This window comes from Typopeltis vanoorti, chromosome 16 (genome assembly GCF_054136105.1).
Source record: "Typopeltis vanoorti isolate ZY-2024b chromosome 16, IOZ_Tvanoo_1.0, whole genome shotgun sequence".
NCBI lineage: Eukaryota > Metazoa > Arthropoda > Arachnida > Uropygi > Thelyphonidae > Typopeltis > Typopeltis vanoorti.
The window spans coordinates 94,931,504-94,957,649 of record NC_143564.1 but is presented as its reverse complement, the minus strand read 5'-3'; the positions used below and the strand labels follow the sequence as shown (position 1 = coordinate 94,957,649).

At 35.4% G+C, this 26,146-nt stretch overlaps 1 protein-coding gene across 2 annotated transcripts; it reads left to right on the top strand.

The window, feature by feature from the left end:
* Positions 1-1,163: 1,163 nt before the first annotated feature.
* LOC150098192 (cytochrome b-c1 complex subunit 10-like) lies at positions 1,164-22,138 on the top strand. Of its 2 annotated transcripts, none has more exons than XM_090406459.1 (3): positions 1,164-1,296; positions 3,084-3,203; positions 21,906-22,138. In XM_090406459.1, the coding sequence occupies exons 1-3, from the start codon at positions 1,253-1,255 to the stop codon at positions 21,907-21,909; spliced, it is 168 nt and encodes a 55-aa protein (XP_090262585.1). In that variant the 5' UTR covers positions 1,164-1,252; the 3' UTR covers positions 21,910-22,138. The 2 variants fall into 2 exon arrangements, with proteins under 2 accessions (XP_090262585.1, XP_090262584.1); XM_090406458.1 differs by having other exon boundaries at positions 3,084-3,207.
* The last annotated feature ends 4,008 nt before the right edge of the window (positions 22,139-26,146 follow it).

Below are 26,146 nucleotides of genomic sequence, written 5' to 3'. Positions count from 1 at the left end.
ATTCTTACAATTGACATTTCTACCGTCCTTGTGTCTGTATATACAAGAACATATACATATTTGTGGTAATATATCTTAATCTACATATTTATTACTAGAGTAGTATTGACTTATCTTAAGGAGTAATTTGCTATTTACTTTTCATTTTTTTTTCTTCTGAGTAATTTCTTATTCGTTGTCATCTTCAGAAAGTACCTTTCTCGATGATCTTGCGATTTTGTGGTTGTCTCATCCTATGATTGTGTGATCCAGTAACATCTTTAAGGTCTCTAGTCTTTGGTCATGTGTTTTACAGCAATTTCTTTACCATATTTAGTGTACCATTTCTGTCATCCACTGCATTAAAAAGCTTGCAACGATATTTTTTTTATTGCTTCAAATACACCTTAGTTCAGCTGAATGTAGCGATGTGACATTATGAGAAAAAAATTGCACTAATGTCACCAGTTTTCAGTTTATCCTCATCACAATAACACGCTGTATTATCAGCGAGCAGGATTGCTTTCTCTTGGTTGGAAGGGGGGGGGGGACATTTAGCAATTTCCAGAATTCTTACTTAAGATCTATTGAAAACTCTGGTTTTTATATGAAAGTGCAATAGGAGCTAGTTTTTTGACTTTCCAGTAAATGTGAACTGCAGTCTATGGTTACCAGTAGTGTTAATCAGGAAAGGCCCCAGGGTTCGATGGAGTTTACCCGGAATTTCTTATTCCTGCTTGAATATGAGATTATGAGAGAATATGAGATTCTTGCTTGAGGGTGTACGAAAGAAGACACAAAGAGGAAAGATTCCATTGAGCTACAAAGGCTCGCTTGAACATATGTTCTACCTCAGTATAGGTCGAAACTGATCTGGGTAGTGGTTCTTCCAATTATGCATAGCATTTTACACGTCCGAAAGGATCGCTCATTGCATTATGGGATGCACACTAAGGCATGTGATGTGACGATATTAGCCTTATATACAAGTGAAGTCAGAAGTGTGTATATTTCACGTGTACAACGTTGTTTTGCTTCCTTGGATAAAAGATTGAAACCAAGCATATAATCTCTTGGTATCTTTACTGTATAATAGAACCAACGTAAAAAAACTTTCAACATATTATATTTTATATTTATATGATAATTTTTTTTTTTAAATCCCGATCTGTTGTAGAAACCTAGCGACATCTCGTGGAATGAAGGGTTCCAGAACCCGGTAGAGAAGTCGTGGTGTATGGTGTCGCAGTTTGTAGATTGAAAATAAGCAATTATGTCTCTTCTAAATCCTTTATACATTCAGTTTGTGAAAGCATGGTATGTAGCATCGAAAAGCAGAAGTCAGCAGCTGCTGTAGAATGCATTTTCGTTGTTTACGTTGTTTTTTGTATGCTTCTACTTCTGTGATTTTTTAATCGGCATTTCGGTTTTATTACTTTTCTTGTATAATTAAGTACGAAATGAAATTATAATTCCTAGAGTAATACAGCCCACTTCTGCAATACCAGATTTACTTGCATGTTGCAATGGTTAGAATTAAAAAATATATATTTAGGTTTGATGACGAAAGTTACATTTAAACTTAATACATACAGAACTTAATTCCAGTTTCTCATTTGCCGTTGCAATCTGTTTGGATCTGAGAGTCATAAGAGATTTTCAACTAAAGGTCAGTTAGCCAGGCTCTTACGGAGGTGAGATTCTGGTTCCTTGCTTATCCCATTACCACCAAATGTATAGATGAGCTGATGAATGTGTGCATTTTAATAAAGTCTGAAATTAGTCATGGAATACTTTTGTTTTAGAAAGAAACATACTGATATGTATATTTCTGTTTTCACAAGTGACCTATACTGCTACGTGAAGCAAATAAATATACTCTAGAGTTAACATACATCTATGCAGTAATTTTCTCTAAATCCAGAGTAATTTATTAAAAAGGTGGCAACACCATTTGGCAACTCCTATAAGTAGAGATGACCTTGCTAATGCTTCTGGCTAGTATCTCCACTTGGGCCTGGCTCCCACTGAAGAGACCTCAATAAATGTCGAAACTAGTCTGGGTAGTGGCCCTTCCCTTAATGCATAACATTAGACATATCCGCAAGAAGATGTGTTTTGCATTATGGGAGATACAGAGATAGGAGTGATGTACAACACCAGGGCAACTCCTTGCTCCACCTTTGCAAGGAGTTGTCCTGGTGTTGTACCACCTTACCCTAGTCCTGAAGATACTTTCAGGCACAAACTTTGTTTGCTCACACTTGGATAAAGGATTAAACTAAATTTATTATATTCTAACCAAGTGAAAAATAAACTTTCAGTTATGCCTATAAGTTACATGTTTATAATATATGCTTTTATATATATATATATATATATATATATATATTCAAGTAAGCAAAACAAAGCTTTGCATGTGAAATATATATATCCTACATGAATTTGGTGGTTAAAATAATGGTCCAAAGCTGTTTCTCCTGAATAGATATTCATTTTTTTGGCGATGCATTGTCCCTTATATTGTGGTTGTTTTATGGAACATCAGTACGCTTTGTTGTAGTATAGGTGTTATTGGAACATGGTTTATTTGGGGAAATGATGGTCAAACACTTGATTGGCTTTCATAGAGTCTAATCTCAACCCAACAGAACATATTTGGGATGAACTGTGAGGTGCAGATCAGATTAATGCTTGAAACAAACAGTGATGCATGGACTCGTGATTATGTTGAAGAGAGTGCTTTGGAATAAACTGTTGGATAGGCCAGATTTGGGTGATCATCAATAATGCCTGAGCTGGTGGTAATGAAGGAAAAATGTCTACATATGCTGATATTATTGCCATCATCAAATTGCAATATGCATTCTTTAGAGATTTGCAGGCTACTATGATAGTGATGTCTTCATCACTATCATATTACATTATTACTATTATCACAATATTAAAAGCTTCTGGTCTAGTTCAAAAGGGCTTTTTTTTGTTGTTTTGGTAGCGTTATTGTTACTTATATTATTGAAATTTAATTTATTAAATTATATTTCACATTCCTGATAATTACAGTGTGAAATGTAAAGTATGTTTATTGTCTTTATATTTTAAAGGGCTAAAACTGGCATGACTTATGGAGCAGCAGGAACTCTTGGAATATTATATTTTACTGACTGGAAATTAGTTTTGCAATACGTACCAATTTATAACACCAAATTTAAAGATGAACAGGAGTAAGTAAGTAAACAAAAGGAAATTAATTGATAAAAAATGATGATTAAACCATTTTCAGTAAATTCTTTTGTCTGAATTACATTTTTTCCCCTTGCTAATAATGTGGTAATAATATTTTCAGCTTCATAAATTATCCACCCAGCAATATCCAGTGAAAAATTGGATTATTCCATTCTTGGTTAAATTTTGGTTACCTTCATCTAATGAGGTTATATATGCTTAAAATTAAATTTCAGATATGTTTGAAAATTAAGCACAATATAGTGTATGTGTACTGTAGCATATATATATATTTTTTGCTTGAAAGGAACATAAATTGTATTTAACATGAATGCTTCCTTTCTCTATCCTAATTTTATCTATGCATGAATAAAGGTGGCCATCATTTAGAACATCGATGGGACTTAGACCCATGGAAATAACTGAGAGCAGCTCATGACAGAAGTCATATTTGTATATATATTTCTATATTTCTTTTGATTATAGATGTTCAGAAGGAAAGTAGTAAATTATATTCCTGTTTTCCTTATATTACCTATGCAGTGATCACACAGAAGTTTTTTGTAATTATTACTAGGCATCTCTATGGAGTTGACTTATCGTTTGAAACCCATACTAACTGTTATATATACATTAAATTAAACTTGCCAAGAAATTCTTTTTAATCCTTTGCCCAAGCATGAGCAAAGCAAGTTTGCATTTGAAGTATCATTATGAACACACTATTGTATATAGAGACTGACCTCATATCAATTGCCTTAGTGAAGTTCATATCCTTTTGTATGAGTATGATGCTGTGTTTATCAGAAGGGTCACCAGACTAGTTTCGACCATCATTGATGTCTTCTCAGTGGAAGCCAGAAAAGATACCAAGCTTAAATGAATGCAGAAGTCATGTTTATTCTTATTATTAAAGTTCTCTGGATTAAAGATAAATATGGAAACTTTTTTTTGCTTGGTTACAAACTTGTCAATTAAACTGTACAAATTACACGAAATTATGACCATTCTGTCATGTTGTACCATCATAACATCCAGTGTCAGGCAAGGATGTACATCATCCCCACTGTTATTCATTATCTATATCTAAAGTAGTATTAAACCTGATATCAAAATTGGTGATGCTAATCTCAGCTCTTTGCTTTATGTGAATGATGTTATACTTAATAAATCTGCTACAAGTCTGCTAGATTCCCTGACTAAATTTAATAACTTTTGTAATAAATATGGCATGAAGGTCAGCAATAAGACAAAGACAATGAAAATAGGCAGGAGCATTGAAAATATCAACTGCATTGTGAATGGAGAACCTATAGAACAAGTAAAACATTTCAACTACTTAGGCACGATTTTTAGTGAAGATGGTAAATTAAATATGGAAATAGACAATAGAATCAACAAAGCTGGTATGGTAGGAAGTCAACTGAATAAATTTATATGAAATAAGAGAGAAATTAGTCAAATCACTAAATTAGCTATATAGAAGACAGTGTTCAAACCAATTTTAACTTATGGATCTGAGAGCTGGGTCAGAAGTAAAACACTTGACCAAAGACTAGAGACTGCAGACATGAGAGTCCTAAAAAAGATTAGGGACATGAACAAATGGCATCAATGGCAGTATCATATAAAAAACAAGGATATTAGGAAATAACGCGACATTGTTAGCATCCAGGAATGTGTTAGCAGAGCTAATCGCAGGTGGTATGATCACTTAAACAGAATGGGAAAGAGAGAGACGAAAGATTAGCAAAACAAGTGTTCTCTGCCAGGGGTTGGCAGGAATAAGACCCAGAGGAAGACCAAGATATAGGTGGATTGATACAGTAAAAAGTGCCTTAGAAGATAGAAATATAAGATTTGATAATGTTGGAGACTTGACAGGTAACAGACTAATTTGGAGGAAAATTGTAGATAGAAGTTAGTAATGATGTAAATTTTTCATGTAATACTATCATATCCTGTACACCCCCTTGAGGGTACATGGCAGGAATATGATGATGATTATAACCATGTTCCCTTGCTTTTGATCTCTTCAGGCTTAAGGTTTTATTGTCCTATATTTACACAGTACCTGTTATAGCTTTCCTTAAACTTATTCACAATCACTGCACTCATGGCTACCTTTGGCTGCAATGTACTCCACTCATTCACCACTCTCCAAGCCAAGTGGCTAGCGTATCTGCTCTCCAACCAACCAACAAGTCATGGTGCAGAATCTCGTTATGGTCATAGATGTTTGTCTTTAGGCGGGAGATGAATTTCATTGCTTGGTGTGAGAACACTGACCTGTGGTTGGGAACTGCATTAAATAAAAAAGCTTTTACATAATGTCCATAAATGATGCCTAATTTTTGGGTACACAACAACTGGGCGATTGCCAAATGGGCGACGGAATAAAAGATCAAATATGCAATTCTATTCTGTTGATCTATTACCAGGTAAATTTAAATAATATTTTTTTGAGAAATGAGTTAAAAAGAACAGTATAAACATAAAATTTGAAAAATCTCAGTTATAATTAAGTTTATTTTTATTGTGTAGAATTTCGAATTGTATAGAAGTTATATTGAAATTTCCCATATAAAAAAATGAGTCAGCTAGTTAATAAATATTTATATTTATTAACTAGCTCATATGATATATCATATATCAAAATACAAATTTTGTATTTTGCTGATATGATATATCATATATCAAAATTTGTAGGATCGTTTAAGAAAGAGATGGTTATAAAGAGTGGTCTGAAAATGATTTAAAAATGAAAAGGTATAATTGCACAGTATTAAAATAAAGAAAAAAAAAGTTTTTTTAAATTCATTTATTAATATTATTTTGTAAGTATTCAACACAAAATACGAGGCTAATCTTTTTGAATGGCAGTCAGTCTCAAGTAGAGTAATGTGGGCAAATATGAGAATGGGGAACTGGACAATGAGACTTATTTGTGCCTTTGGTCCCACAGAAGGTTCTACTAAGGTAGAAGTGGAGGAATTTTTTGAGGCTTTAGAAAAAGCAACTGACACAATGAAAAAGGAAAAGTTGGTCCTTGTTGGGGATCTAAATAGTAGAGTAGGAAATGATTGTGAGACATACAAAAATATTTTGGGAATATTTGGAGAAAAGAGCAAAGCTAATAATAATGGCAAATATCTGTTGGATTTCTGCTCAGGTCATGGACTGGTTATTACTAACACCATGTTCCAACATAAAAATGTGCACAAATTCACATGGAGAGAAGAGGCTAGGAATAAGAAAAGTCTCATTGACTATGTTATTGTTGATAGTGATGTTTTCTCCCTGGTGCAGGACACCAGAGTGTACAGAGGATTTGAAATTGGAAGTGATCACTATTTAGTCTTGAGCAGGATAAAATTGAATTTCATATTGAAAAGAATAACATGTAAGAAAGTTTTAAAGCGAATAAAAGTTGAGCAGCTCTCAGATGTAAACTGTAGACTAAAATACAGAAATATTATTGAAAAGAAAATGAAAGAGTTTGAGAACAGGAATCAAACCTTGGAGATTCAGTGGCAAACTCTGAAGGAAACATTGATTGATTCTGCCAGAGAGGCATGTGGTGAGGTTGTGTGCAAAGATAAAAAAATCAGAACTCCCTGGTGGACACAGGAAGTTAAAGAGGCAGTGAAGGAAAAGAAGAAAGCATATCAAAAGTTCCTGGCAAATAAGTCAGCTTTTACTCTTACAGAATACAGAGACAAATGTAAGAAAGCTAAACAGTGTGTAAAACTAGCTAAACAAAAGTCATGGGAGGACTTTGGCAAGAATATAGAAAATAAATATCAAGAAGGTGGCAAAATATTCTGGAGGTTGTTGAAGAAGCTTAGGAATGGAGGAAAGAGTGCTGTAAAAGGAATTAGAGATGATAAAGGTGAAATGAAAACAGGAGAAAAAGATATCCTTCAAGTATGGAGTAATTACTTTGAAAAACTGCTAAATGAAACAAGCAGTGATGACAGCACAGTGATAAAAAACACTGACCAGGCATGCAGTCAGGAATACATATCCATACTTGAAGTAGAAAAAGCCATCAAAGGCTTGAAATGTGGAAAGGCAGCAGGAGTAGATGATATTCGACCAGAAATGCTGAAATATGGTGGTATAAGAGTCTTACAGTGGCTGCACTGCATAGTTCAGAAAGCCTGGACAGAGGGACGAATTCCCGATGATTGGAGTAGAGCTCTCATAGTACCCATATATAAAAGGGGAAATAAAACTGAATGTGAGAATTACAGAGGTATTTCCCTACTGAGTGTTCCTGGCAAGATCTATGCAAGTATACTTGAGAAACGGTTGAGAAGAATTGTGGAAGAAAAGCTTGGTGAAGAACAAGCTGGATTCAGGCCAAATAGAGGCTGTCAGGATCAGATCTTCACTTTACGACAAATAGTCGAGAAAGCATGGGAATATAACAAAGATCTGTATTTAAGTTTTGTCGATTTGGAAAAGGCATATGACAAGGTGCCAAGAGAGAAGCTATTCAATACGCTGCAGTTATATGGTGTCAATGGGGCATTATATCAAGCAATACTTAGTCTTTATTTGAGTTGTGAGTCAGCAGTTAGAATTGAAGGAAGTACAGGAAGATGGTTTAATGTTAAATCTGGTGTGAGACAAGGATGTACATTATCCCCTCTGTTATTCATTATCTATATGGATCACATTATGAAGGAATGTGGTATTAAACCTGATATCAAAATTGGAGATGTTAATGTCAGCTCTTTGCTTTATGCGGATGATGTTATACTTCTAAATAAATCCGCTACAAGTCTGCAAGATTCTCTGACTAAATTGAATAGCTGTTGTAATAGATATGGTATGAAGGTCAGCAATAAAAAGACAAAGACAATGAAAATAGGCAGAATCATTGAAAATGTCAACTGTGTTGTGAATGGAGAACCTGTGGAACAAGTAAAACATTTCAGCTACTTAGGCATAATTTTTACTGAAGATGGTAAACTAAATATAGAAATAGACAACAGAATCAGCAAAGCTGGTATCGTGGGAAGTCAATTGAATAAATTCATATGGAATAAGAAAGAAATTAGTCGGAACACTAAATTAGCTGTATACAAGACTGTGTTCAAACCAATTTTAACTTATGGATCTGAGAGCTGGGTCAGAAGTAAAACACTTGACCAAAGACTAGAGACCGCAGATATGAGAGTTCTGAGAAAGATTAGAGGCGTGAACAGATGGCATCAATGGCAATATCATATTAAAAATGAGGATATTAGGAAAGAACTTGACATTGTCAGCATCCAGGAATGCGTTAGCAGAGCTAATCTCAGATGGTATGGTCACTTAAATAGAATGGGAGAGGAAAGATTAGCAAAACAAGTGTTCTCTGCCAGGTTGGCAGGAAAACGACCCAGAGGAAGACCAAGATATAGGTGGATTGATACGGTACAAAGTGCCTTAGACGATAGAAATATAAGATCTGATAATGTTGGAGTCTTGACAAGTAACAGACTGATTTGGAGGAAAATTGTAGATAGGAAGTTAGTAATGATGTAATTTTTTCATGTAGTACTGTCATATCCTGTACACCCCTTGAGGGTACATGGCAGGAATTTGATGATGATGATGATGATAAACATATTTACAAATGTTACATATATACACTAAAACAAAGTATATGAAATTCAAAACAATTTTTTTGAATTTATTAATTCATATTATAGTTATATGCAATACCACGTAAATATTCTATTATATTTTCCCTATTGTAATTAATAACTTTTTTCAAAATTCTTTGGTCAGCTTCATCGTAACGTCTACGTTTGTGCTCATGTTGAAAACCTGCTACTGCTCTTTCATAATCAACATCATATGTTTTTTGAATTTTTTGTAGTCCATTTATAAAAATCCATAAATTTGGATGACTTGTGCTGCTGCCAAAGCTCAATTGCAGTTTTCGATGACAGTCTTCTGCAAAATCATTTGTCCTATCGCTTGCATTTATTGTTCTTTGGTACACAGACCAAACGTTTAAGGGAAAAATCGGTGGAGCCCTGGTTCTGTTATTCCTTAGACAACCTATGTATGTGTTCGTAAACCATCCTAAAATTGGTTCAAATTCATTGGATAAATGATTCTCAAGTGCAGAAATAGCGTAAATAATATCTTGTTCTGGAACGAAAGCAAGCGAAGTGATCATTTTTGAATTTAAAGTGAATTGCGCATCAGAATTATATCTGGTTAAAAGACTGCATGAAGCGAAATGCTTACGAAGATTTTGTACGAGATGAAAAAAGCAACCATTTATGTTAGCTTGCGTAAATACTATACGTAACGCTTGATGAATGGCAATTTCAAAATCGACATTTATATTTACAGGATCTAGTAATGGCCACATTTCATGTATCATATAAAATAATTTTGTGTATGTTTCAAGAGTCTTATTAGGTAATAAACAATATAAAACAGGGAAAACACCTAGAAAGGTTGTCCTTTCTAGCCAACCAGATATAATTCTGATGTGCAGTTCGCTTTAAATTCAAAAATGATCACTTCGTTTGCTTTCGTTCCAGAACAAGATATTATTTACGCTATTTCTGAACTTGAGAATCATTTATCCAATGAATTTGAACCAATTTTAGAATGGTTGATGAACACATACATAGTTCGTCTAAGGAATAACAGAACCAGGGCTCCACCGATTTTTCTCTTAAACGTTTGGTCTGTGTACCAAAGAACAATAAATGGAAGCGATAGGACAAATAATTTTGCGGAAGCCTGTCATCGAAAACTGCAGTCGAACTTTGGCAGCAGCACAAGTCATCCAAATTTATGGATTTTTATAAATGGACTACAAAAAATTCAAAAAACATATGATGTTGATTATGAAAGAGCAGTAGCAGGTTTTCAACATGAGCACAAATGTAGACGTTACGATGAAGCTGACCAAAGAATTTTGAAAAAAGTTATTAATTACGATAGGGAAAATATAATGGAATATTTACGTGGTATTGCATATGTTTACCGTAATTCTATGGGAAATTTCAATACAACTTCAATACAATTCGTAATTCTACACAATAAAAATAAACTTAATTATAAGCAAGATTTTTCAATTTTTTTTGTTTATACCATTCTTTTAACTCATTTTTACCTGGTAATAGATCAATAGAATTGCATATTTCATCTTTTATTCCGTCGTCCACTTGGCCATCGCCCAGTCGACCGTGTCCCTAGTTTTCTCCCTGCCTGTAATGCATTAAAAAATTTCTTTTGTATCAATTTTATAAAACCCACTACCATGCTAATCACGTTTCTTGCCTATGCTTTGTATTACTCATAAGAATGCTGCTCAGTTTCTTTATATATTTTCTTCACATGTTTTTAGTTCCTGCATTGTAATGTTGCTCCTTAACTCATTTTATTTATCCTCTTAACCCTAGATTTGCTGTCTGATACTGCTTCCCTTGAACAACTCATGACTAATTCTATGCACTATTTACATTCTTTTCTTGTAGCTTCTTATGCCATTGCAGTGCTCCTAGCTGCCTCTTGAGTTTGTAATAATCACTGGCTTTGCAGTTCTACATGTTAACAACCTCCCAGAAGAAGTTTGCATGGTCACTTTCCCTTATGGATATAACTTCTGATGCTATTTACCAGATCCAGCACTCTCAACAATCCTGTGTCTCCTCCAGTATAATTTACACCCTGCCATGCACCCTTTTCTCCCTCCAATCTGTCCCCAAGGTTAAATTAATATAGAAGTCATATGTTTCCCACATACAAGTAGTAAAAGTAGCTTGGCCTCAACTTGTGCTAATCTGCCAGTCCATACATTGACATAGATCTACATTTTTCTGTGCACTCTCGGTCTTTAGCAGCAACCAAGAATATATTTGTTCTGTTGGCCATTATTTCATACCAGATAACCTCAAATGAATCCTCCCTCTTAGTCCTAAAATCTGCCTTAACTTCTGCTTTTGCTGCTTGCAGTTCTTCAGTGTCATTGATTGTCCTCCTTCCATTTTATTTCCTCTATCCTCCTTGAAAATGCAATTCCTTTACATTCTGTCCCTATATCTTCTGTCAGCCAAAGTCTCACTGATGTGGATAATTTTTGGCCAAGTCAAGCCAACAATATCAGTATATCTCACCTTTTTTTTCTGATGATTCTGGCATTCATAAACATGCATTTCAGCATCACCTTAGGCCACAATTATCAGTAATTCCATGCATCCATTCATTTTGATCTTGGAATTTCCAAGATCAAAATAACATGTTAGCAATTGCAATAAGTTGCATAAGTGCTTCTGTGTTCTACAATTTCATTTCTTGATTATTTATTGCGCTGTTTTAAAGTTCAGATTTTATTTCTGAAAATATTACTGCAAGTTATGAGTGGTTAAACTTCCTATCTCCCACCCCACAATCCCAAAGTTTCAAAAAATATCAGCTGCTTACATTTACACAAGCTTGCAAGATAATTTCAGAAATTTAGAGGTGGGAAAGAGGGTAGGAAAGAGGATTGGGGAAAAAAAAAAGCTTCTATATCTGCTTTCTTTTAGAATATATGGAATTTCTTCTAAGTTACAAATTAATGGATTAAACTGGCAAAAAATTTGAAGAAAATGGATGACATTATCTTCATATTTTGCTACTTCATCGTCATCATCAAGGATTTAGAAGGTCTTGAATCGTTTAAGAGGACGTCCTGGTTTTCTTTTTCCTAATGGCTTGTACTTTAAGGCTTGTTTTGGTAATCTTTCTGTTTTCATTCTTTGAACGTGTTCCATCCATTTATGCTTATATTTTTTAATTTTTTCTATTACTGGTTCTTGGTTTAATTCTTTCATAATTCCTTTTTTTTTTTTTTTTTTTTTTTGTGATCAAATAGGGTATGCTTTGCAGTTTTTCTCATAAACTTCATTTTTGCTGTTATTAATCTTTGTTTGTCTTTTTGTTTTATTGTCCAGATCTCACTTCCATACAATAAGACTGGTAGGGGTAATGTATTGTATACTTTTAGTCTGGTTTGTTTTTGAACTAGGTTTAGTTTAAATATAGAGTTAATTACACCTGTTATTTTTAAATATTTTGCAATTTTTACATTTATATCTTTTTCATTTTCATATGTGATCATACATCCTAGGTAGTTAAATGAATTCACCTGTTCTAAGATCTTGTTATCTATTACTATTTTAGTTCTTGCTGGATCTTGTCCTTTAAAGTTTTTGGTTTACTGCTTCATTTTGCTACTTAATTTGATAATATAATGCAAGAAAGATAACATTCTGAAATATAACAAGAATTGAAGGGATTAGCTTTTCAACAAATATTAGAATTGTGAGAATTTGAGAATAAGTTCTAATGTCAGGGATGGTAATCTGGAAGTATTATTATTACCATTCTAAGACCCCCATGGAGTCATAGACTCATTTAGTGGGCCCCTTTTGTCATACACACAGCTCATCATGTCGTGCTTTAAACACATTCAAATTCTCTGTAGACACCACACTCTGAGGCAATGCATTTCAATCATTCACAACTATCCATGCAAAAAACTGCTTCTCACTCCCTCGTTCATGCCTTCCTTATACAGCTTCCAGGGATGACCTCTTGTTCTCCCTTAATCTCCCATGATTTTATGAGAAACTTCTTCAGTGTTAATCCTTTAACAACCCCTTACCAACTTGTCTGTCTCTATCACATTGCCCCTCTTTCTCCTATCCACTGGACTCTGCAAATTGCATCATCTCAACCTTTCTTTATATTCAGCATTCCAGAGATTGACCAAAATAGTTTCTATTTTGGTCAATCACCTCTGGACATTCTCCAACATATCTTCATCCTTTTGAAAACCAAGTGACCAAATCTGTGCACAGCAAGTAGTCCATATGTGGCCTAATCGTTGCCTTATACAATGGAATCAGAATCTCCTTACTTCTACAAGTCAGTGTCCTCCACATTATGCCAGAATTCATTATGTTGTCCAGACAATTTTGGCAATATGTCCTGTAAATTTTAGATGCTTATCCACCATCACCCAAGATCTCTTATCTCCTCCACCTCCAATAATACATCCCGACAAGAGTAAATTCTCCCTTCCATCTTTGTTTTCCAGATTTTAAAACCTTACATTTTTGCAACATTCATCTGGCATCCTCATTCGCTGTCTATTCAAGTCTTCTTGTAAGGCTACAACACCTGCTCTAATCCTCTATTACTATTTTAGTTCTTGCTAGATCTTGTCCTTTAAAGGCCATAGTTTTTGAATTTGATAATATAATGCTCTAGTTTGTCCCAACTTTGCATCAGCTGTATATCTCCATTTAAATCTTCCTTAATATCATTAACATACAGGTTAACCAGCAATGGCCCTAAAACAGACCTCTGCGGCACACCACTAGTGACTTTCCTCTTCTGGGATATTGCTACCCCATACTCAACTTGTTGATACCTATCAAACAGCTAATCTCCGATGCAATAATGCACTAGTCGAATATCCAACCCCATCCACTCTAGTTGGACTTATCATGCAGTATTCTATCAAAAGCCTTTGCAAAGTCTAAGTGTACTACTGTGTATCCATCTCCCATGTCTATTGCTGCTGTCATCTTATTGTAATAAGTAAGTAGATTACTAAAACATGTCCTCCCTTTACCAAATCCGTGCTGTGCATCAAAGATAATACCATTGTTATCAACCCAATTCTGGATCCTGAGGCTCACCATCTTTTCCAGCACTTTAACCACAACACCTTATGAAGTGGTATGATCTTGTCTTCTGTCCACTCCTCTGGAACTTTGCCAAATGTAAGACTCAAAGACTCATATTAAAGAAATATGTCAAGGCACATGTCAACCAACTCTCTGGCACATTCCTTCATAATACACAGTGATATATCATCAAGTTCCACAGCCTTATTATTATCAAGTTTGCTTAATTCCCCATATACTTCTTCTTCACTCACAGTCGGTCTTTCCTGCTGTGCTCAGCATCTGCTGTTCTCAAACTCTCCATGATGTCATATTTACAAGGATGAAAGACCTTTATGAACTGCACATTAAATATCTCAACAATATCCTCCACAGCAGTTTTCCTTTACCATTTTTTCCAATCAATGCCATCCTACCATACTCATTTTTATTTTTGCTAGCTACATATCAAAAGGAACTCCCTAGGATTTTTTTTCGCTTCATTATCTAATTGCTGCTCATACTGAACTTTTGCTACCCATACCAAAAGTTCAGTTATGAGCAGCATTTGCTTATACATTTCCTGGTCACTACCCTCAACATTGGAAGTGACCATCACTTAGTTTTAGTAGGATAAAACTGAATAGTACACTGAAAGAAGAGTTTGTAAAAAAGTTTCAAAAAGAAATAAAGTTGAGCAACTTTTACAGGTAAATTGTAGACTCAAATTGTGCAAACATTGAAGAAAGAATGAAACAGTTTGAAAACAAGAATTGTATCGGTGGCAAACTCCGAAAAAAACATTGATTCAGCTAGGGAGGCATGTTGCCTGCAAGGATAGAAGAATAAGAATGCTATGGTGGACACAAGAAGCTAAAGAAGAAAGCATACTGAAAGTTCCTAGTAAATAAGTTAACAGATGCCTTTAAAGACTACAGAGAAAAATGTACAGGATTTAAGCTCTGTGTGAAAGTAACTAATCAAAAGTCATGGGAGACTTCATTAAGAAGAAGTTAAATATCAGGAAGGTGGCAAAATGTCCTGGAGGCTATTGAAGAGCTTAGAAATGGAGAAAGAATACTTTAAAAGGAATCAAAGATGATAAAGTTAACATGAAAACTGAAGAGATAGATATCTGTCTGGAGTAATTATTTTGAAAAACTGTTAAATGAAACAAGCAGTGAGTGACAGTACTGTAGTAAAAAAAATTCAAGCGAAATGCAAGCAGGAGTACATATCAATACTTGAAGTAGAAAAAGATGATATTCAACCAGAAATACTCAAATATAGGGGTATAAAAGTTTTGCAGTGGTTACACTGCATAATTCAGAGGGCTTGGTGAGAAGGTCAAATTCCAGATGATTGAAGTAGCACTCTCATAGTACCTCTCTCTCTATATATATATATATATATATATATATATATATATATATATATATATATATATATATATATATGGGAATAAAGCTGAATGTGAGAATTACAGAGGAATTTATCTATTCCAGGCAAGATTTATGCAAGCATATTTGAAAAGAAGTTGCAAAAGATCATGGAAGAGAAACTTGGAGAAGAACAAGCCGGGTTCTCGTCAAATACAGGTCGTCAAGAGGATCTACACTAATGTTTTGTAAATCTGGAAAAGGCATACAAGAAGGTACCCAGGGAAAAGCTTTTCAAAAACTCTAAGTTATATGGGGTAACTGGAACATTATACAGGGCATCTATCCTATAAAACTCTTTAAGCAACTTAAATGTTTCTATCATATCCCCTCTTTTTTTCCTTTCAATCAACTTCTGAAATCTGTACACCTTCAATCTATCCTCATAGGGAACATTCCATGCCACTCACCATCTTGGTCACTCACCTCTAAAAAAGAGGATCAGACTCAAGTCAGGTCCCCTGGGTTTATTAGAATTGGAGAGATATCACACTTAGCTGTTTGCTTTATGCAGATGTACTCCTAAATACATCCAGTGAAAATCATCAGGATTCTCTAACTAAATTAAAAAACAGCTGTAACAAATTTGGCATGAAAATTAGCAATAAAAAGGACTAAAACTATGACTAGGCAGGAACATTAAAAATGTAGGTTCTGAATGGAGAGCATATAAAACAAGTAAAATATTTCAGCTATTTAGGCAGATTTTTTAGTGAAGATGGCAAGTAAATCTGGAAATAGACAACAGAAAAAGCAAAGCTTTTTCTGTTGTCTTCAACTGAGTTGCATTCAACTGAGTCAGTTAAATAAATTTACATGGAATAAGAGAGAAATTAATCGAAACACTAAAGTAGCAGTATACAAGACAGTGTTTAAACTAGTTTTAAGTTATGGGTCAGAGAGTAGTGTTACAAATAAAGCACTTGATCAAAGATTAGCGACTATAGATACCCAAGTTCTTAGAAAAATTAGACCTGAACAGATGCTTCAATGGCAGAATCATTAAAAATGAAAGAAGAAGAAAGATTAGCAAAACAGGTGTTTGATAAGATGGCAGGAAAAATACTTAGAGGAAGACCAAGGTGGTTTAGGTGAATTGATTCATTCAGAAGTACCTTAGAAGAACGGAATGTTAGATATAACAATCTTGGAGTGCTGATAAGTAATAGACTAATTTGGAGGAAAATTGTTGAAATTGATGATTATGATGTATGATTTTCTGTATATAACTTAATAGTATATACAGAAAATCATACATTGTAGCCCACCTAATAGGTTGGTGATATGCAATATGTAGTCTTGCTGCCAACCCAGATCTACTTTCCATGTTGTGGCCTGTTTCCAAAAACAGCACTCGGGGGAATTTGGAGTATCACCACCATAAAAGCATACCTTACCTAGACCTCTGAGTGGTAGATGACTTATTGCTGGGTGAATTACCACCATTACATTGTTTATTGAAAGTGTCTGTTGTCATATTCAGTTTCCAGAGCAAGATGTGGTTTCTTTCTCTCTTCCTTCCAACATGCCTTGCCAATATATATGCTGAACACATTGTAGGACTTGAAACTTCCTTCATTTGAGAGTACAGTAATGGTCTTCAGACGTGGGACTAAAATTGAAGGTGTCACGTTAGTAGGATTACTGAACAGCTAGCAGATTATCTTGTCACTAACTCTGCCAGATTGTACTTGGAAGCAATTAGAATATAAGTGTGTTTGGGGTTGGGAGGCACTGTCAAAGCTATCTATGGTTGGTGGTGGTTTGAAGCAACTAAGCAACTTATCTTATTTTCAGGAATAAGAAGTGTACTGAATTAACACATTGTAGATTCTCTTGCTGCCACTTCATATCAAGCAAGACTCATCAAAAGTTTTTGTTAAAGCAATAAGAATTTATATATCTTTCCAAACATTAGTGATACTAAAATCACAGACGGCATCAGGGAGGGTAGAAATGCCTTCTGTGATTTTAACAAATAATGATCTTGAAAGGATTTGTTGCATGGTATTGAGAAAACAGCATGGTAGACTTTTAGACAGAGAAGTTTTTTAGAAAAGGAAAATCTAAAAATACGTTGAGCTGGTTTGCTAGACATTTTAACATGCAGTTCAGTTTAATTTGTCATTAAACACAAATGTTTTGCACTCCCATTTTGAATTCTTTTTTTTTTTTTCAGTGAATCTTGAGTGTATTTGATAATGAACATTGATTTCGTCAGTACTTATCAGGTATATGAAAAGATGTGGAAATATAATACTGCCGTGCTGACAGATTACAGCTGAATTCTAATTGGAATGTTACTTTATGAATGGCAAGCAATTATGTGTTTAATATCAATGTAATTCAGTAGGTTTGATAATTTTATCTTTATTCTTTTGACATTGAATGTTGTTGGAAGTTTCTCCACTTGGTTATACTATAAATTAAATATACCAAGAAATTATATACTTGGTTTAATCCTCTATCCAAGTGTAAGCGAACAAAGTTTGCACCTCAACTATTTTCAGGACTAGGGCAACTCATATATAGAAGCTAATGACTTCACATCACAATTTCTTCTGCAGCTTGTCCTACTTAAGTAGGGTCGCTGTTTGTAGTGAGTCTCCTCCACAACCTCCTGTCTTGGGCTGTAACCACATTCAAGTTCTTCATCCTCAAGTCCTTCTTAACCATCTCCTCTTTGGCCGCCCGTGCTTCCGCCTACCCTGCACATCTGTTTGCATGACCTTTCTTCCCGCATACTCATCCTCCCTCCTCATCACATGACCAAACCATCTCAACCTTGCCTCCTGTATCTTTGCTCCTAAGTTCATAACTTTCACTGTTCCCCTTATTACATAGTCATTTCTCAGACGATCCTTTCTGGTCACACTGCACATCCACCTAAGCATTCTCATCTCTGCTACCTCCATCCTGCTGATGTTATTTTTCCTAGGGGCAAAGTTTCCATAGCATACATCATAGCTGGTCTCACTACTGTCCTGTAGATTTTGCCTTTTAGATTGATCGGCACTCTCTTATCACATAGCACTCCAGCCCTCGCTCTCCAGTTCCTCCATCCTGCTTGTATCCTGCATCCCACTTCCTTCTCAGCCTCACCATCCTCTTTCATTGTTGAACCTAAGTATCTAAAGTCACTGACCTTCCTGATGACATTTCCTTCCAGCTCCAAATCTGTCTCCTGGCTGCCATCCACTTTGCAACACATATACTCTGTCTTACTTTGGCTCAGTCTCATACCTCTCTCTTCCGGTACTTTCCTCCAACTTTCCAATTTAGCTGCCACTTCTTCTCTTGATTCTGCACACAGCATGACATCATCTGCATATAACATAGTCCAAAGCACACCTTCTTTCACCACCTCTGTCATCACCTCCATCACAATATTAAACAGGAAAGGACTTAATGCTGACCCTTGATGCAAGCCAACTGTCACTGGAAAACTTTTTGTCTCTCCCAGGCAGGTCTGAACTCTTGTCTTCACATTTCTGTACATCTCCTGCACCAGCCTGACATATTTCTCTGGTACCTTCTTCTCCCTCAAACACCTCCGGACTTCTTGCCTTGGCACTCTATTATATGCTTTTTCCAGATCAATAAATAGATCAATAAATTTCCAGATGTAGCTCCCGTTGCTTCTCTCGAAACTTTTCCATCATGTCGTAACCCAAAGATAGCATTTGTCATCAATCGACCAGGCATGAAGCCAAATTGCTCCTTTGCAATCTCCACCTCTTTCCTCAGTCTTCCATCAAGAACCCTCTCTAGGATTTTTATTGTGTGGGACATCAACTTTATTCCTCTGTAATTTTTACAGTCTTGTGCATCACCTTTACTCTTGTACATAGGGACAAAAGTACTTTCCTTCCATTCCTCGGGTATATTTTCCTCTTGACAAACTTTAATTAACAGGTCTCACAGCAGGTCAATTCCCTCTTCTCCCATTGCCTTCCATGCCTCCACTGGGATCCTGTCAGGGCCCACTGATTTTCCATTCTTCATCCTCTTTATGGCTTCCTTCACTTTTACTCTACTAATGTTCTGCACCATCCCCTCATAAAGCTCCCTATTTTCTCTGTGAGCCCTTGCATTTTCTTCATTCAAAGCCCTTCAAAGTATATTCTCCATCTGTTTCTTCTATCCACATCCCTCCTTAATACCCTTCCTCCAGAGTCTTTGATCTGCCTCACATGTACGATGTCCTTTGATGCCTTATTTCTACATCTTGCCAATCTATAAATCTTTCTCTGGCCTTCCTTTGTTTCTAATTGATCATAAAGGTCTTGATATGCCATGGTCTTCACCTGTGCAACAACTCTCTTGGCTTCTCGCTTTTTCTCTCTGTACTCTTCTCTGTCCTCTTCCACTCTTGACTCGTCCCACTTCTGCTTTGCCTTCCTCTTAGCTGTCACTGCTTCTTGTACATTATTATTCCACCACCAATCCTCCTGCTCTCTGATCTTTCCGGATGTTTCACCAAGCACCTCAGTTGCAGAGCTTAGAATTGCTTTTGAATTATGTCTCCACCAATCTTGTACACTTTCTAGTCCATCCAAAATCCTCTCTAACCTTCTTCCTAAAACGGTTCCTCACACTCTCTTCTTTTAAGTAAAACCACTTAATTGTCTTCCTCCCATGGCTTCCAAAGGTTCTTATCATTGACCTTATTTTAAAGTCTGCTCACAGCAGCCAGTGTTGCTGTGCCACTTGATCTGTTGGGATTACCTTACAATTTGTTACTGCCTTAAGATGTTTTCTTCTAGTCAAAATGTAGTCAAAATTGACTACATTTTGACTAGAAGAAATTTTGACTCAAAATTTAGAAGTGTTGCCCTTCTAAATGTTATCAAATGTTCTTTCCCCTTACAGAAAAAGGAGTTCACAAATCAAACGCTACTGCAAAGTCCATAATCCTCCCTCCTTCCTGGTTCAGCATTTCCACTCCATGGCTGCCATGCACCCTTTCACAGTCCCTATTCTGTCTCTCTATGTGTCCGTTCAAGTCTCCTCTGACAATCACCATCTTGTTTTCTTCCAGTTCCCTCGTTTCTTCATATAGCACATTCCAGAATTCATCTGTCTCTTCTGCTGTACAGCCAACTTGTGGGGCATATACACATAAGACGACCAGTCTCTCTTCTTTCAGGACCCAGTTTCATTCGCATGATCCTGTCTTTCCTCCTACTCACTTCCACTACTTCGCTCTTCATTCTTCCACACACCACAATTCCGACACCATTTCTTCCCTCTTTATTCGCTCCAGAATAGAAGTTATACCCATCTCCTAGTTCCTTCGCCTTTTTTTTTCCCCTTCCACCTTGTCTCCTGCATGCATAAAATGCCCATCTTCCTCATCGTATATATACCACCTCTCTTCCCCTTCCAGTCATGCTTCCAACATTCAGTGTTCCCACTCGCAACATTCTCTCTACTTGCTGGGCTCGCTTCTTTAACCGAACCCGCCCTTGGTGCGGTAGCCCTCGTCCACTTCTCGCAGCTGTAGGGCGATGTGGCTGCGTATCACTTAATGGGTATGCCTTGTATCACTTTCTTTTTGACTCATTTGATCATAGCTAGAGCTGGCAGTGAAGTTTTACGACTGGATGCCCTTCTTGATGCCAACCCTCACAATTTATCCGCACTTGGGACCGGCACCTATTGGGACTAGCTTTCCCCCTTCGGTGGCTACATAAAGCAAAATGACATAGCAAGATAGGAAAGATTCACTCCTATCCCTCGAATACTGTAATAGCATTGGGGAGAAGGAGCAAGAAGAGAAGAAAGAAGCAAAGAAAGAAGGGGGAGGGATCAGTCTACAGATAATATAACAGATGTATATTACATGAAGTAAGGCATGGTCCAGCATCACTTGCCTTAGTATCCCATAATGCATTAAATCCAGTAAATCTTGAGTGCATTTGACAATGAATAGATAGTATGGGATACTTATCTCATAATGCATTATGGGATACTAAGGCAAGCGATGTGAAGTCATTAGCTTCTATATATGAGTTGCCCAAATCCTGAAAATAATCAGGTGAAAACTTTGTTCACTTACTTTGGATAAAGATTAAACCAAGTATATAATTTCTTGGTATCTTTAATTTATAGTATAACCAAGTGGAAAAACTTCCAACAACTATCTCTAATCCAGAGTATTTTAATAAGGTGTGACGCCTTTTTGACTACTTGTATGTGAGAAATATGACTTCCGCATTGCTTCAACCTTAGTATCACCTCTAGGTTTGGCTCCCACTGATGAGATCTCAGTAAAGGTCGAAACCAGTCTGGGTAGTGACCAAGCACATATCCTTGTGCAGCATTATACATGTGTACAAGGATATGTGCTTTTCATTATGGGATACCAAGGCAATTGATGTGAAGTCATTAGCTTATATATGTGAGTTGCCCTAGTCTTGAAAATACTTCAGGCACAAACTTTGTTTGCTTACACTTGGATGAAGGATTAAACCAAGTATATAATTTCTTGGTATCTTTAATTTATGACATTGAACGTATTTATTAAAGATAAAGACTCTGAAAGAGAGTGTAATGCTTTGTTTTTAAATATGTTTTGCAGCTAATATTTGAAGAATGACCAAGAAATCCAGTAGCTAAAATGAATATGCAAGACAAATAGAAGCATATGTACATTTAAAAATTTAATTTCTGCAGATTGTTAGAATGTCGTCAAAATAATTCATTCTCCCTCCTAAGGTATTTGTATAAGTATTTTGAATTCCATTTTAGTAAATAAAATATACACAACAGTTGGTTGTATGATAAAGTTTAATAAAGCTATAGACATTGTTGCATGAGACCACTTATTTTTAAAAGTCTTGCACAAAATATTAAAAACCATTCTTTTTATTTTTAAAATTCTTCTTACAAAAGTCTAATATTAGATACAATAGCAAGCTTTCAGAAGGCAGTGAAATTATTCGACGGTTCCTGTTATACTTGACAAGACTTGTTGAGATTATAATTATTTCGTATATTAGTTATTTAATTTGGAAAGGCCTGTCCTTCAACATTACTGTAATAAAATCATTTGTGATATAACTGTAATGATCAAGCCAGAAAGGCACTACAGGATTAAAATTGTTATCAATGATGTCTTGATTATACTGAATATCTGCTGATCCAAGTCATAATGAAAAATCTTTTTTCCTTTCATATTATTATTCACAATAGATATATCTGACTACTAATGTGTATATTATCATCATATCTGAAAAGGATTAAGCATTTTTAAGCATCATTATTAACATCCTTTCAACAGATTTTTTCCCCAAATTAACACATTAGTATTATTTGTTAGGTCATCAGTCTTGTATCTCCCATTCTGTTTAAGTGACCACTGCTTGAATCTTCTCACACTTGCAAATGCTAATACTGTGAAAATTCATTTATATCTTAATTTTCATGTGACTCTGTCATTGATTCTATCTATTCACTTCTAATTTTCCTCAAAACTCTTCTTCTTCGTCTATGATCTCTTATGCTTTTAACCTTCGAGATTTGGCCAAAGAGATTTCCATGCCGTCCTGTCCAGGGTTTGTTGTTTTGCTTCTTTCCAGTTAATTCCCTTTTCCAATTTTTCTTTAATTTCCTTTTGCCAACCTTTCCTGGGTCTGCCTATGTTTCTTTTTCCTATTTTCTGGCTTTCGTATACAGTTTTTGCTATTCTTCCTTCTTCCATTCGATTAAGATGTCCAAACCATCTTATTTGGGCTTGTGTTATGAATTGATTCAGAGGCGCAACTTGAAGGCTGTCTCTTATGGTTTGATTTCTTATTCGGTCTAGTCTTGTTTTTTGTGCCACTTTCCTGAGATAGTTCATTTCAATTGTTTGTAGTTTATTTGTGTTTCCTGTTGTTAAACACCAAGACTCACAACTGTATGTTAATGTTGGTAGAAACACTGAATGGTACACTGCCATTTTGGTATTTTGGGTGACTTCTTTCTTATCTAGGAGTGGGCCTTTCATTGCATAGAATAGCTTTGTTCCCCCTCTTATCCTGTTGTTAATTTCTGTGTCTAGTCTACCATCTTCTTGTATATATGATCCTAAGTATTTAAAGGAGTGGACTTGTTCCAGTTGGTGATTCTCTATTTTTATTATGTGTTTTTGTTGGTTTCTAGATATGATCATTGTTTTAGTTATATTTATATTTATGGTCATATTCTTTTTCTTTGTTTCTTCATACCAAATGTTGATATTGTACTGCAGATCTTCAGCTGTATTTGCTAGAATCACTACATCATCTGCAAAAGCCATGTGTGAAATCCTGGTTTCTTTCAGTTTCCTGTATCCTAAGTGGAACTTTTTTGTTTGGCATGCCTTTAAAATTTCATCCATTACTACGATGAAGAGAAGAGGGCTGAGGTTACAGCCTTGCCTCACTTCTACATTTGTTTCAAATTCTTTTGGTCTATTATTACAGGTTCTTACATAATTTCTGTTACTTTTGTAGAGGCTTTGTATGGCTGCTATTAAGTTATCTTGTATCTTGTTTTTCTTTAATGTTTGCCATATTAAGGTCTGGGAACTCAGTCAAAGGCCTTTTCAAAATCTATAAAACATGAATGTAGTTCTTTTCCATATTCCAATGTTTTCTCTGATATTTGTCTAAGACTGAAGATAAGATCCTGTGTGCTTCTATTTTTTCGTAAGCCCTATTGCATTTCATCCAGTGTGTCCTCTATTTGATTCCTAAGCCTCGCTTCTAAAATGCGGGTATATAATTTTCCTGGAACGCTTAAAAGCGAAATTCCTCTATGGTTTTCACATTTGCGGTTGTCTCCTTTCTTAAATATAGGGATTATTATAGCTACTTTGGGAATAATTTTCTTTTTCCATACAACATTGAATAGGTGTAAAAAGAAATTTTATGGCTTTCGTTCCTAAATTCTTTACCATTTCTGGTGTTATTTGGTCATGGCCTGCTGATTTGCCCAGTTTTATTTTATTTATTGCTGCTAATAGTTCATTTGCATGAATTTCTTCACTCTGATCTTCTATTTTGCTTGTGTGTCTTGCTCTTAGGGTTCTGTTTTTTCCGTGTCCTGCATCTTCCAATAATTCTTGGAAGTACTGTTTCCACCTTTCCATGATGTCTTCGGAATTTGTGAGTAACTTTCCATCCTTATTTTTGATAAACTTTATGGGGCATTCTTTCTCTAACCTCATTCTTCTTAAAACATTATAGAAGAGTTTTTTGTTTCCTTTAAAATTTTGTTCTAAAGTATGTCCGAAGTCTTCCCAGCATTTTCTTTTCTCTGCTTTCACTAAGGTTTTAACTTTATTTCTTTGGTTGTTGTATAGTTCTCTATCAACCTGCAGCTTTGATGTTATATATCTCTTCCATAATTGCTTTTTCTTTTTAATTTCTTCTTTTAGTTCTTCAGTCCACCAGGGTGTTTTATGTTTCTTCTGTTTATTATTTAATGATACACCACAAATTTCTTTGCTTGTTTCTAGAAGAAGTTTTGAACCTGTACCTTAGGTTTTCTACATCTTGGTCTTCATATATCTCTTTTTCTACTTCTTTCATCTTCTCTTCTATTTTATTTTTATACTCAATGGCTGTTTCTTCTTTCTTTAGTTTGTAGTTCTTTATCTTTATCATTTATTTCCTTGCTACTTTCTCTACATTTTTCAACTTTTATTTTATGGATTGTTTCCAATACTAATAAGTAGTGGTCACTGTCTATTTCAGGACCTCTGTAGACTCTTGCATTTTTTGTATACTTCTAGTACGATCTGCTTATGGTAGCATAGTCGATTATAGATTTTTCGTTTCTATTGGACTCTTCCCTGGTAAACTTATGGATTTCTTTATGCTTGAACATAGTATTCACTATTACTAAATTATTTGTAAGGCAAAGATTTATTATTCTTTCTCCATTATTATTCCGGTTATTTCTCCTTGTGATCCCAACACTTGTTTCGTTTCTTCATCTACTTGATTCCCTACCCGGCCATTAAGGTCTCTTAGTAGTATGATATGCCCTTGAACTTCTTCAATTGTTTTTTGTAAGAGTTCGAAGAATTCATCTTTAATTTCTTTATTGGCATTATCGTTTAGGCCATATGAAACAATTACAGTGAATACTTGGTTGTCTGATTTAAAATCTGTAGTGATTGTCAACAACCTTTCATTTATTAGTTGCCATTTAATAATATATTCTTTGAGATCTGGTTTAATTATGCAAGCTACCCCTTGTTTTCCCCATTCTCTTGGGTTTACCCCTGAATAGAAAAGTATATACCCATCTTTCATTTTCTGGCAACCTTGACCTTTCTTTTTTGTTTCTGTGACTGCTAGCAAATCCAATCTTGATTTTTTAAATTCATCTATTAATTCGTTTTCTTTTCCATGGAGACTTTTAACGTTCCATGTTCCGTATCTCATGTACCTTTTTCCTCGCTTTGTCGTTAACCATTTAGGCAGTTCGGCTATCTCTTTGTTATTTCTTTTAATGAGTGAAATTTTAAGGTGTGCAGGGGGATTAGCCTTCAGCACCCGAGTCTGGTGGTGGGGCTGCCACCTTCGAGGCCCCCAGACCAGCCTATGAGGGAAGTGCTATCCTGTTGGTCCGCAGGAGGTATTTTATTTCCCTCCTACCCTTCATAGTAAACTATGACGAGCATTCCCCGATCCGCCACCAGGGGACACGCCCAATGGGGGGTTACAGGTGTCCCCACACGGGCTCAAAACTCTCATTTATATATATTCTTTTGATGAATTGTACTGTTACCAACCCTCCCAACCTTTTAGATTCATAAGTTAAAATTGGTTTTAAAATTGGTCTTAT